This window comes from Vicugna pacos, chromosome 10, assembly GCF_048564905.1.
Source record: "Vicugna pacos chromosome 10, VicPac4, whole genome shotgun sequence".
Classification (NCBI taxonomy): Eukaryota; Metazoa; Chordata; class Mammalia; order Artiodactyla; family Camelidae; genus Vicugna; species Vicugna pacos.
The window spans coordinates 64,065,974-64,080,160 of record NC_132996.1 but is presented as its reverse complement, the minus strand read 5'-3'; the positions used below and the strand labels follow the sequence as shown (position 1 = coordinate 64,080,160).

The 14,187-nt window shown below is 40.8% G+C and overlaps 1 protein-coding gene and 1 pseudogene across 1 annotated transcript; one reads left to right on the top strand and one right to left on the bottom strand.

Annotated features, from left to right (window-relative positions):
* Positions 1–231: 231 nt before the first annotated feature.
* LOC102536384 (mitochondrial calcium uniporter regulator 1 pseudogene) lies at positions 232–807 on the bottom strand (annotated as a pseudogene).
* A 5,750-nt stretch (positions 808–6,557) lies between these two features.
* Positions 6,558–7,511, top strand: OR5B21 (olfactory receptor family 5 subfamily B member 21). The gene has a single exon (XM_006214169.3). The coding sequence runs from the start codon at positions 6,561–6,563 to the stop codon at positions 7,509–7,511; it is 951 nt and encodes a 316-aa protein (XP_006214231.2). The 5' UTR covers positions 6,558–6,560.
* Positions 7,512–14,187: the final 6,676 nt, after the last annotated feature.

Sequence of the window (14,187 nt, the reverse complement as noted above, 5' to 3'; positions counted from 1 at the left end):
CCTTAATTGCCTCTTTGAAGGTGCTATCTCCAAACACAGATGCGTTGAGAATTAGGGCTTCAACACATGGATTTTGTGGGGACAGAAGTCAGTCTGTAGTATTACACAGTGGCGAAGATACGGTTCCACATGTGTTCTGACCGTAAGCTAGGCGGTGTCCCTCAGCTTAATCCCAAGCTCACCAACAGGCATATTTTGATCTTTTTTTTTAAAAAAAAAACAGACACTTTGTTATATACACAGGTAATAAAATCCCAGACTTACCATTAGGCACGTAAATACAGACTCTGCTAAATATTTAGCATTATCAAGCTTGAGCAACTCGAGCTTGGTTTTGAGGCCATCAACCTCAGTGTCTCTCTGTCTGTCTGTCTAAGTCAGGGGCCCGGTCTTGCTGGGATATCATGTCACCGTCTCTGGCCCTCATTTCCAGCAGCTTAATTTTGTTCCATGAGTGCAATTCTTTTATTCTGCTCTTTTCCACAGTCAAGTCTAATTTTATATCTGTTGGGGTTTTATCACTTCATTGATAGCTTGTTGTTTTAATTGATGTAGTTCAAGTTTTATTTTCTCATTTTCTGCTTTGAGGGATGAACATTCACTTTTCTCCAAAATAATCATACCCCTTTCCACGTTAGGAACTTGAGACATTATAATTTGCAGAAGAGTGATCTCTTGCATCTTGGTGACCGCATCTTTGCAGGTGGGATCTGCGTTGGCCTCCATGATCCTGACTGATGCAGACACCATGATTTCTGCTTGTTGAGGTGTAAACCCACTTCCTTTGAGTAAACGCACTCAGGCATGGGTTTAAGACTCATTTGGGACTGAGGATTTTGAACTGTAGTTGGAAGATGGGGAAGCCTTTATGATGTGGGTCTTAATTTCAGGAGTGGGCTTCCGTTCAGCTCTATGGCTGACTAGTTCTGTTACCTTGTGCAGTATCGTTTGATTCTCGATCATTTGTCTGTTTGTTCATTCACTCAGGGAACATGAACATGAACACAGAACATCTCGGAAGAGATGTTCATGTGTAAACAAAAGATGCATTAGAAGGGCAGCTCTAAGGATGATGAGTTGAGAAGTATTTTTTGGATGTTTGTGTGCTGAGAGGAAGAAGGTCATAGGGATGGAGATGTTGGAGTCTTAAGATGAAGAAGATTTAAGATGATCCAGCTCAATACTAAAGGAGACAGGCGAGATGGAGGCTAGAGCCCAGAGGAGGCTGTTATTCTAAGGAATAAGGATGGTCCTTCTTCTGTGTTTACACATGCAGATGTCCTGTGATACAGCTGATGGTTGTGGTTTCCTTTCTGAAGGCAAAAGGGAGATGCATTTCAAAGCGCCAGTTTAAACAGTTCCTTTTTAATTTTCACTAACAAATAGGCTTCAGGGTTTGCAAATCTACAAATAGATAATTTTCCATTTTTGTTCCTAATGAGAAGCATACAGTGCCTTTTAGGATGACCACATCTGAGGATCTGAATGCCAGTTTGGTGAGTGAAGGACAAATAAATTTCCCTTCAAATGACATCTCTGTTCTAGCCTGATTTATTAAGTAGAGAGTCAGATAGGAGTTGCATAATTCTGTAGGTTCCTTCTGTTTACAGGCACTGTTCTAGGTTCCAGGAGAAAATCAAAGACAAGTAAGACATAGTCTCTGTCTTTAAAGAGGTCACAGTCTAGCAATAGCTGTACATTCAGTCCTAATATGAGCTTGTCCGTGCCTGATGGTTTCTTCCCTGGCAGCAGAGGTCAGGGTAGTGAAAGCCACAGAGCATGGGGATGGGAAAGGTGAAGGGTTAGGTGCTGGGAAAGAAAACAAAAGGAGGAAGTTAGTGTACAGCTCTAAATACTACAAGGCAATTTGGAAAAACATCATTATAGACAGAAGGACACACATGTTTTTCATAACCCCAGAGAACAACTTCCGTGGTGGAGATGGCTTTCATCTGAGCCTTCAAGTGAAAGCAGTAAGACGAAACTGGGACATTCCAACCCGGAGGGAAGAGCGTGAAGGCAGGCAAAGGGGGAAAACATGCCCAGTGTGGTAGGTGGAGAAAGGAGCTCCTTTTTTGAGGATGTCCTTGAGAGTGTGTGGATAAAGCAGGATGCTTGGTGGTTATAAAGAGAAATAAAAAGGGTTGGTTGGGGCTCTTGCTTCGAATGTCGGGCTGGAGAGGCTGCACGTTATCCTGGAAGCCACAAGCAGGTCATCACCATTTTGAACACAGCGGATTGAAGAGAGAATGGGAGGCAGTGGGAGGTGCGACCACAAGAGAGCTGAGGTGCCAAGCCTCCCATGCAGGCTCTGTCATCGTATCAGATTTTACCTACACAGCACACATTTGAAGATGACCACTGCAGAGCATTAAACCCCGAGTAGAGGCCCTCCTGAGCGTGGGGCCTTGGGCGACTACACTACATACGTGTCTGTGAAGCAGGCTGTGGAGTGAAGAATACTGTTTCAGTGGAATGGGGGTGGGAATAGTTGAAGTTACAGTGTGGTGGGTTGAGGCTAGGATGGGAGATGATGCAGACGATCATTTTAATGGTAGAGGGAGGGATACTGGTGAGCACTGGTCCGAGAAGGTGGGAGAAAGCTTTCTGAGAGTTTTGGGGAAAGGATGGGTAACTTAAACATGTTTGTGGACAAATGGGGTAAGAGCATACCTCTTACAGACGATGTGAAGGATGGGACTAATCACTACAGGAAAAACCTCACAAAGTGCGTAGAGATTGGATCAACAGTATAGATGGAGGGGGTGGGTTGTTGGATCAACAGTATAGATAGAGGGGGTGGGAAAAGAGAGGGCAAGTTCTGAGCCAGGAAGGCAGAAGAAGGCAGGGTGAATTCAGACGAGTGATGGCGGTGGCATAAATATTGGGTAGCCCAGTCTTAGTGAAGATGAGGATGTCATCCACAGAGGGTGCAGATGCCTCAGTGGGGCTGAAGAGTCAAGAGAAGCTCAGGAAATTCTGGAGAAACTGATGGATGGAAAGAAGTCAGGTGTCTTAGAGCCATGGAGTTTCAACTAGACTGCGCATCAGTGGCATGGCTTTAGGCGAATCATTTCATCTCTATGAAACTGTTTACTCCTTGATAAAATTAGGTACAAAAGTAACACATACAGTGTTACAGAATAGCATATAATATTAATATTATATTAATAATTCTGTATAAAATATAGAATAGCATTCATATATAATACTTATATTAATAATGATATGCAGTGTTCAGTATTCTAAGTACTTTACTCTGTTAATTCTCATAACAACCACATGATGAGAAAGAGAGGAATGGAGCGGCTAAGTGACTTGAACCGCTGAAGGGGTGGAGGAGGAGAGGCTGGGACTTGAACCCATGCATCTGGCTCTAGGGACTGGCCTTGTCACCTCTGGGCTATGGTGTCTTAGCACCTAGGAATCTCTTAAGTCTTAAAAGGCGCTGGCATCCGATGTGTCCATGAAATTAACTTTTTTATTATTTTTTTAAATTATTATTATTTTTTAGACCGGCTAGTGGCTTCTCGATTCTTCTCGTAAGTCCATTTTTCCTCTATGACCTACCGGTCAGTGTGCCGAGGAAGACAAGTTCTTACGCTCCCAGCCAGCACCACGGGGAACGGCTCATCACAGGAAAGGCTGGAGATGACCGCGAGGTGGCAGCATTCACTCAGTGATACCTGGCTTTGCACTAACCCAAAAGTCAGAACTGGACCCTTTCTTACCCTTCATTTTCCCAAAACCTCAAGGTACGTATACCTACCAGAAAATGAAGCCACGACTTGATCTTGTGAGGAGCTCAACGATGAGAGAGCCACAGAAGTCCAAGTAGAGGTATCCCCATAGGAGCTCAGAGCCTCTTTGGGGGGAGAAGAAAGAAGAGAAATCAGAACCACAAGGAACTGACCAGTGATTCAGTTCAGTAAGCCGCAAATTCTAGTTCTCTTACTCGCCAAAACTCAGGGCTATTCCATTTTACCATGTGAATATTCTTCATTTCAACCTGTTTGCTTGTTTGTTTAGAATCTTAAACACTGATAAAGGAGAGTACTAAATTACTTTATAGAGCCAGACGTTCTGGCTGAAATGTCTCCATTGTGAGGGTGCTGGACCCACGAGGTGAAGTTGTCTCCTTCCCTTCTCCCAGCTGCCCCTCCTTATTCTCTTCCCATCTCCTTCTTTTCCTTCTTGTTTTTCTTCCCGTTCCCTCTCCCCTTCCTTCCTCCTCTTCCTCCTTCTTCTTAGACTTCTCTCTTTTCTTTTTTTAATCTCTCCCCTTCTTCCTCTCCCTCATTCTCTCTCCATTTTCCCCTTGGTTGTTGTATTGATCAAATAAAATAACAATGAGGAAGGTCTAGTCTTCAGAGTTGGATGTGTGGGTCACAAGACTAGATCCTACAAAATTCCAAGAGTGATGCAAAAACATCTTTAGCCCGGTAGCACCCAGCTTGCCACCTACTTCTTACTCCTCATTTTATCAAAAAATTGAATTTATTCTAACAGAAAGTTTTATAAAAGAAAATAGTTTCACCAAAGGAAAAAAAGGTAAATAAGCTTCACTTTTGTAGCTAGCTTTACTGGAGCATGCATTTGTGAGTCTCTGTGGGAAACAGGACCTTTTCTAGATTCTAAGAGCATTGATTCGCAAAAGGAGCGTCGAGCACAGTGTAAACGTATGTAGACTTTGAGTTAGAACGACTTGAGCATCTCCTTACTCCCTGGTGTGACAAGATGCTCCAGGTTTGCCATGTGTATTCCTTGCTGTAGTCCTGGAATCAATCGTTTCTCCAAGGAACCGTGTTCCTTTTATTAGAGATGATTATTAGAAACCAAGATCTGGGTGCTGCGTACACGGTGAGCTTTCACAATTGTAAAACTGGAGGGGTGATACATTTCTTGCAGAGTAGGATGAACATTAAGTGAAAAACACATAGTACTTAACAAGGACCTGAACGTAGGGAGAACCCAATGTGTGATAATTCGATAGGGGCTGAAATAGATGTCTTTGCTTCCTGTAAACTCCATGCTAAAGCTCATTTCAAATCAAGCTGATTGGGAAAAAAATTTTCATGAAACTGTTTTGATACCTAAAAGTCCTTGTAGCTTGAGATTCTCTAGTCAGAGTTGAATTTAGGCAACATGGAAATTCTGATGAAGTTTATCATCTGTATTTGGCCCGATAAAATTTAAAGTTTTCCCCAGTTAGTCTTAGAGAAAGAGTCAAATCCCCATATTCACAAGAAGTCTTCCATGAGTTGTGGGGATGGTTGGACCCTGTAGCTTCTTCGAAGGCATTTTTTTTTTATTAATGTTCATTTATTTTTTTGACAATACTTTAAAGCTAAAATAGCTTTTTTTAATTCTTATTTTTTATTGAAGTGTAGTCAATTTACAGTGTTAATTTCAGGTATACAGCAAAGCAATTCTGTTATATATATACATGTATATTTTTTCAGATTCTTTTTCATTACAGCTCATTACAAGAAATTGAATATAGTTCCCTGTGCTATACAGTATGTCCTTGTTGTGTATCTATTTTATATATAGTAATGTGTATCTGTTAATCCCAAACTTCTAATCTAACCCTCCCTTCCCTCTTTCCTCCCTGGTAACCACAGTTTGTTTTCTATGTTCATGAGTCTATTTCTGGTTTGTAAATAAAATTTGTATCTTTTTTTTTAGATTCCACATATAAGCAATAGCATATGATACTTGTCTTTCTCTAACTTACTTTTTACTTAATATGGTAATCTTTAGGTCCATCCATGTTGCTGCAAATGGCACTATTTCATTCTTTTTATGGCTGAGTAATATTCCATAATACATTTATGTATATGTGTGTATACACACACACATACACCCCCCAATACTTCTTTATCCAATCATCTGTTGATGGACATTTAGGTTGCTTCCATATCTTGGCTATTGTAAATAATGCCACTGTGAACATTGGGATGCATACGTCTTTTTGAATTACAGTTTTCTCTGGATATATGCCCAGAGTGGGATTATTGGATCAAATAGTAAGTCTATATTTAGCTTTTTAAGGAACTTCCATACTGTCCTCCACAGTGGTTGCACCAGTTCACATCCCCACCAGCCATGTAGGAGGAGGACTTTTTTGAAGGCATTTTTGATGGAACTGAATCACTGATCATTTTAGCCTTTGCATCAAGGACTGGGGCTCCCCCAGGGCCTTTAAGCCTCTTCTGCATCACAATAATGTTTCGTTCCCTCAGGAAAGTAGTGTTTTGATTGCTTGTTTTCATGTCACTTAGCCCTAAATTGTGATTGAGACCTTAGAGAACTTCCCTCCAGAGGACCCCAAGTCTATTTAAATGCCAGCTTCTGGCTGATCCCAGCCCTCTCCTATCAGTTGGGTACCACTCACTTAGGCTCTGAAACAAACTGCAACAGCAGCTGACCTGCCTTTAAACTTACATCATAGCCTCAGGAAATCTTTTTTACTCTTTGAAATATGAGGTCTTCAGAGACTGAACAACTTTTCCATCGATGCCCTTTTTAATCGCCAGGCCAACTTTAAGTTAGCGTCAATGGAGAATAGCACAGAAGTAACAGAGTTCATCCTCTTGGGATTAACAGATGACCCCACCCTTCAGGTCCCCATCCTCCTGGTATTTTTGTCCATCTACCTGATCACTCTGGTGGGGAATGGGGGGATGATAGCAATCACCCACTCAGACTCCCACCTCCACACTCCAATGTACTTCTTCCTCAGTAACCTCTCCCTTGTAGACCTGGGTTACTCATCAGCCGTTGCTCCCAAGATGTTGGCTGCGCTGCAGTCAGGGGACAGAATCATCTCCTATAATGGATGTGCTGCTCAGTTCTTCTTCTTTGTGGGTTTTGCCACTGTCGAGTGCTACCTCCTGGCCTCCATGGCCTATGACCGCCACACAGCGGTGTGTAGGCCCCTTCATTACACCAGCACCATGACAGCAGGTGTGTGTGCCCTCCTGACTGCCGGCTCCTACGTCTGTGGCTTCCTCAATGCTTCCATCCACACAGCACAAACCTTCAGCCTCTCCTTCTGTGGTTCGAATGAGATTAATGACTTTTTCTGCGACTTACCACCACTTCTGGCTCTCTCGTGCTCCAACACAAGCACCAACGAGCTGGTGGTCTTCTACGTCGTGGGATTCAACGTCTTTTTCACCTTCCTGGTCATCCTCGTCTCTTACCTCTTCATATTTGTTGCCATTCAACGGATGCGCTCTGCAGAAGGAAGGAAGAAAGCCTTCTCCATCTGTGGGTCCCACCTCACCGCCGTCTCCACCTTCTATGGGACAATCATCTTCATGTACTTAAAGCCCAGCTCCCCCCAGTCCATAGACACAGACAAAATCACTTCTGTGTTTTACTCGGTGGTTATTCCCATGCTGAACCCCTTGATCTACAGTCTTAGGAACAAAGAAGTGAAAAATGCTCTCTGGAAAATACTCAGCAAACTTTATTCCCGGACTCTAAGTGTGAGTAGGAAGTAGGCAGGTAACTGAGGGGTAAATCGTCCCTCAGACCTAGATGTCATCGTGACTTCAGAGGTTTGGCAGGTTTCAGTTCTTTCTTCTCCAAGCACAGTGGTTACTTCTGCTATTAGGAGAAGCCATAAAAAGCAGCACTTTGAAATGTCTCACTTAGGAAAATAATCTTCTACTTAGCGAACAGTACCCTGGGATGTTTAAACCTCTTTTTTTTTGCATTAGTTTCTTGACACTATTCAAAGCAGAAGAGCAAAGCATAAACGGAATGCACTGACTTTCCCCCTCCTTATCTTGATGGGAAGAAATTTCCATTTGTTATTACAATGTGATGTAAGGAGGACCAAAAGTCAGGTGACAGTATTCAATCCTTCCAACTACCAGCCTTCCATGTCCCCCCACTTATTCCCATCCTCACTCATAAGCTCAGCATCTGCATTCTCCACCTCCTTCTGTTGAAGTGTTAGGACAGCTTTAGTAGAAAACAATAAACTATCTTGTGTATATATGTTTCAGTAGATAAATTGTTTACACTTTAACCTGAATAAGCACATCTCTTTTTAGAATATCTGCCCTCTGTTCTATGCTTTTGGCCTTTGTCTAAAGTAATTACTAAAACTTGCAGAAGGTTTAAAGAAAAAAAATCATTTTTCCCAAGGGCTATGGAGAGGATATTTGTCTTCTGAATTAAGTGCTTGCATTTCTCAGTATCTGTAAGTTTGATGAATCACACAATAGCTTTTTGTGCCCTCTTTGTTTCTGTCTTTTCAATAATTTGGTTCACCTCTGAATCCCTGTTGCCTTCTGATGTTCTGTAATTAGATGTTGCAAAAATTCAAAAGCCTGTAGAAATGTACTTCTTCAGCTAGGAATTGTGTGATGACCCACAGCACAAATCCACCTTCAAGTCTCGTTTTGTGAGCTCGATGGTGTGAGCGAGTGTGTGTGTAGGTGGGGAGTGCTGATTAGTTTTTCTTCTCACATATCAACTGCTTGACCGTGTTTATAGCTACAATTAGTCTAAGTCATCACATATTTCATGATTTCAAGATCTCAAAATACATTTTTTTATCTTAAAAATGAAAACCAGAAATCTTGATGGGCTCACCAGGAAGCTCAGAAGGTCAAATCAATTCTGAGATGATCAGACTCTATCATGCCCAGGGCAGCCTCAGTCTGAGGAAGGGTGATGGTGGGTCTTGTGGAGAGAGGAGTGAAGAGGGAGTTGTGGAACACCCCTAGGTGTCGATCGCCATCACCTACAGGGACCAGAAGCTCCTTCTAGATCCAAGATCTTGACCATCTAGACCTGCCTCATTCATCCTCCTGCCTCCCTGCTTCAGCAGTGAGGGATATCCAGTAATAAACACAGAAGAACAGCCTTTGATGGTCAGGATCTACTTCACAGAGGAGTCTTCCTCACTGATGTGTAGATGTTACAGAGCTCAGAGTGCCCAGATTTGAGGAAGAGTCTAGAAGTTGCTCCCCCAGCACTGGGGGGTTCTTGTCATAGCTCTCCTCTTCCTACTTGATAGTTATCGTTAACTTCTTTTCCTCTTCTTTTTGCTGCTTTTTTCTACTTCCTCTTTTCCCTTCTCTTCCTCTTTGTCTTCCTTTTTTTTCCCTCAACCTCTTTCTCTCCTCAGCTCAAGGAAGAACTGCCCTTACCATGAAGCAGTTTAGGTTTCTATGAAAAATTAGTCTATCCTTTTTTATATTAAAATTGTTATGGCACATAGTAAGGTATGTTTCTGGGCATGTTTCTTTCTGTCCCTGTATCTCAGTTTAAGCAGAAATGTATGTGGATCTTCTGAGAGTTAAGGACCTAAAGCCTACATTTTCTATTGAAGTCATTTAAACTAGCGCTACTGTCGACCACAAACAGGTATAATCGTTTTAGTATTAAGAGCTGTGCGAAAATTGTTACTCTTCTGATCAGTTTTGTGACCTCCAGAAAGTCGTTTGATCTCTTGGAACCCAACATACAGGACAAACTCTGAAGATGCCGTGAAATAAAGTATGTGAACTTGCCTGTCATAACGAATACATGTTGGATGCATCTGAGATTCCTGCGATGGCTCTCACTTATCTGTTCTTGAACTTCCCACTTTTGGCTTCCCGAGCTCTCTCACTTTGTCCGCCACTGCATCCAGGTCCAAACCTTTATTTCCATCCATTGTTTAAGTTCCTGCCCTCCCGGCTCCCCATTCTCAGCAGACACATTTCCAGCTGACATTACACGCTATTCATTTATAGAAGCTAATCAGAAGGAGACACCTTGTCACCAGCAAGACATCCATTTACAGAATACGGGTTACTGTCGGGAGCTTTTCACTTCCCTGTGGGAAATCTGTCAGATGGAGACTAAATGCTCATTTGGTTATTAGCAACGCTCACCCTCTCCCGGCAGGAATGGTTTGATGAATGAGAGACGCTGTGAGTGAGGCCTGTAGACCAAGACAGCACAATCAAGGCACAGGAAGACATCCTTCTTGGATTGTCCCAAAACAGAATATGAAAACACAAAAGTCAGGAGGACAGTTATTTACATTAGGATCGATTAGCCTTCTGAAAATTATTTTAAATCAAGAGGCTCCCTTTGTGCATAAGATAATTAGTTCAGCTTTCGAGTGTATGGAAAGAAAAATTAAAATGTTAGGGGTTCTTGAATTGAATCTAATTCAACAATTGAATCTAACACGACAAAGTCATAGACTCTTTAGCCTTGACAGAGCCTTCAACAATAATCTACCACGGTTCTCTCATTTTACAGTTGCGAACCCTCATTCCTACAGTTTAGCTTGTTGAAACTCACAGGAACCAAATCTTACTTGACTCTTATTCATCCTTTGCATTCTATGAAGTTCTTGATGTTTCAAAAGATATTTTTACTTCCATTTGTTCACTAGGAGACAGATTTTTGTGCTCCAGTTTTGCAGTGGAGGAAATCAATTCTTTAGGAAATAACTTATTTGTCTAATGTTAACGACAGAAGCCCAGATTTGAACGTAAGTCTTGCTTTCCCTGCCCAGTCCTCTGAGAAAAGGAGAGTAGCCTTGTATTTCAGTGAATTTCAATAGATGAGTTATTTGATGTATAAATCGTTTAAAGACAGTCTTTCATGATAAGCCCCTGCTTTGTGGAAAGGCACTCTGAAGAATGCAAGCAAATTTAAGACTGTAGCATATAATTCTTACTTCAGCCGTGTCAATTCTCCTGCATATGTGGTGACTCATGTAAAGCACTTATGACGCAGATTTCAATAACTTTGTCAGCAGGAATTTCTTCCTATATTCTGTGGAACATGCGTGGATCAGTGCATATCAGTCTTTAATTGAAGTATAGTCTGTTTGCAATGCTGTGTTAGTTTCTGGTGTACAGCATAGTGATTCAGTTATACATATGTACATATACATATATTTCTTTTCATATTCTTTTTCATTATGGGCTAGTATAAGATATTGAATATAGTTCCCTGTGCTATACAGTAGCACCTTGCTGTTAACCTTTTTTAATATATAGTAGTTAGTATCTGCAAATCCTGAACTCGCAATTTATCCCTCCACCCTTCCACTCTATAACCATAAGTTTGTTTTCTATGTCTGAGAGTCTGTTTCTGTTTTGTAAATAAGTTCATTTGTGTCATTTTAAAGATTCCACATATAAGTGATATCATACGGTATTTTTCTTTCTCTTTCTGGCTTACTTCGCTTAGTATGATGATCCCTATGTCCATCCATGTTGCTGTAAATGGCATTATTTACTCTTGTTTATAGTTGAGTAATATTCCGTTGTGTATATATACCACAACTTCTTTATCCAGTCACCTGTTGATGGTCATTTAGGTTGCTTCCATATCTTGACTATTGTAAATGGTGCTGTTATTAACATTGGGGTCCAGGTATCTTTTCAAATGAGATTTTCCTCCAGATATAGGGCATATCAGTCTTTGTAGTTGAAGTTGGCTCTTTGAACGCTGTACCCCACAGGGACAGCCAAACTCCAGCCAATATTTACTGGGCATGAGCTGCAGAAAAGGCATAGGGTGAGGTCTGTGAAGGAACCAGTAATACACAGCATTGTTCCTGCTTCAGGAGAGTCTTGCAAACAGTGCAGTGGAGAAAAGCATGTATTTCCAGATAGATGACAATTCAAGGCATTTATGATGATTGTCAAGTGAGTAGCACAGAAAATACTATTTAGGACTCTTCAGAGATGAGAAAGAAACCTGTTCTTTCCTCCAGGGGAAGCTCCCTGGGGGAAGTGGAACTTAAGCGAGGCTCTGAAGGAATGATGTAGAGAGTCCAGAATTCCAAGAGAGGAGAGTCCGCTTCTAGTCAAAACTCTACCCTTGCCAGTTCTGAGACCAGCATAAGTCACTTATCTTTGAGCTAATCTCCTCCTCCTCAAAGTGTAGATAAAAACACAGTCACACCTTCCTCAAGGGTGTTGTGAGGGTCAAGGGAGATAATGGGCAGAAAAACATTTTTATTTTTTAATTTTTTTCCTTTTTCTGTTTTATTAGTTAAAATTATTACAGTTCGACTGCACATACATATTATATTGCATGTAAACACATATATACAGTATATTGCACTTTTTTTTAGTTTGCATATATGTACTAATTATTGTTTCTAAGAACAGATTAGATCTTTTAGCTTTTTAAACTTACATAGTTATCAAAGGAATAAAGCCAACTGCAAAATAAGATTCAACAGAATGCGGTAATCCAATCACAAAGGACAGTCAAATGTGCTTACACATATTCAAGAAATCAGAATAACAATGAAAAACGGCATATGACATCATTTACATCAGGAATCTAAAAAATAATAGCAGTACTAATAAGGACACAAATGAACTAGTTATTATTTTTATTTCTTGAATATGTGTAAGGAAAGCATCTTTAAATTCGCCACCCTCTCCCTAAGGATAGTAATGCCACTGCTAATTGTATTATAAGCAGAGCTGAAGGCGGAGTTCCTGACCAACAGGAACCCACCTGAGCCCAGGTATGGAGACGGGACTGCACATGGCAGGAGCTTTTGTTGGCAGGGACTTGTAAGAAAAATAAACTACCCACATCAGAAGTAGATGACTCACTCAGTCCATTCAGACTTGTCCGCATCAAACCGGATGAAGAGCCTGGGCTAAAGAGAACAACTGTGTCCCCACAGAGAAATCAGACTTTTATAAAGAAACATCTGAGGGTAACCACCACTCAGCTATCCAGATCCAAGCCTACGAATCCTGCCTCCTGCTCACAACGTGAGATTTCTCAGTTGTTGTTCTGTGATTATTTTGCAAGCAAGGTGTGTGCCTGTGTGAGGGGGTGGTATGAATAAAATTTCTGTAATGTATTTAACCAGTAAAAAGTTAATGTGTTTGTGTACGTGTGTGTTTGTGTAAAATGGCTTTGTTTTAAACTTTCTACAAATCAGTGAGAAAAGGTTAGACAACCCAATAGAAAAAATACAAAATTTAATCAACCAGTCTATTGTTCATGTTAACCTGGTTTATTTCTAGTCTAGGGTAGTGATGAACAATGAGGTGTGAACATTTTCATCCTGAATCTCAGTGTGCACGTGTGTTCTGTTCTCTAGGGTGTATCTCTGTCTTATAGTGTAACTGCTGAGTGGTAGGTTATATACAGTTTCAACTTTATTTCTCAAAGTGGTTGTGCCAATTTATACTCCCAGCAACACTGTGTGAGTTCCCACTGCCCACACTTGGTATAACTGGGCTTTTAAATTGTGCCAATTTGGAGAGAGGTTAGTGTTTTCTTATTGCTGTCTTAATTTGCTTTTCCTTGGTTACTGATCAAATTAAACACACTTCTGTGTTTTTTTCCCCAAGTCGTTCAACCATTTTTCTATTGTTGTATAAAAATAAAGCAAACCACAAATGGATAGGAACAGATGTATGTGGATGGATATGCAGAGACTGCTGCTTTATTTTTGACTTGGATGGTGGATATATCAGAGTTCGCTATTATTAAACTCAACCTAGATGTTTTATACATTTTTCCAAGTGCATCACAGTAAAAATGTATTTAAAAGGTGAATCAAATACAGCTTCTATATTCAATGAGTTTATGTAAATTTGTGTTATGCACTTTTTTTGCACAAGATGTATTTCACAATAGAAATGTTAAAAATGATATATCAAACAGAGTTTCATATTCAAGTAGCTTATAGTATAAACTAAAATGAGGACAGAATCTACAACTTGAATTCTATATAGATAATGATAAACAATTACAAGAGATACACATAAAATGCTACGGGAGAGCAGAGGAAGGGTAGATCCCAGGGTGGGGAACTGAAGAACATGTTCTTGTTCTGGACAAGAAAGAGAGAGACAGTGAAATGGGAAGGAAAGTACGAGATGTGTTCAGCAAGCAGTGTTCTGATTGTCTGGAATGTCATATTCATGAAGAGGAATGATGGAAAAGAAGTTTGGGATGCTGAGAGTCGGTGCCCAACTGTAAAGGATATTCCTTTTCAGATTAAGATCTACAAGTTTATGCTATAGATTCTAACTCCACTAAAGAAAGTCTAGCTATTATGCAGATGTTAGAGCTGAAGGCAGAATCCCAGCCACTGCAGGGGAACATTTAGAACAGTTTTGCTTACGCATCTCTGTTAAGGCAAAGCATTCGCTTGCTTTCGGCAAATTGTTC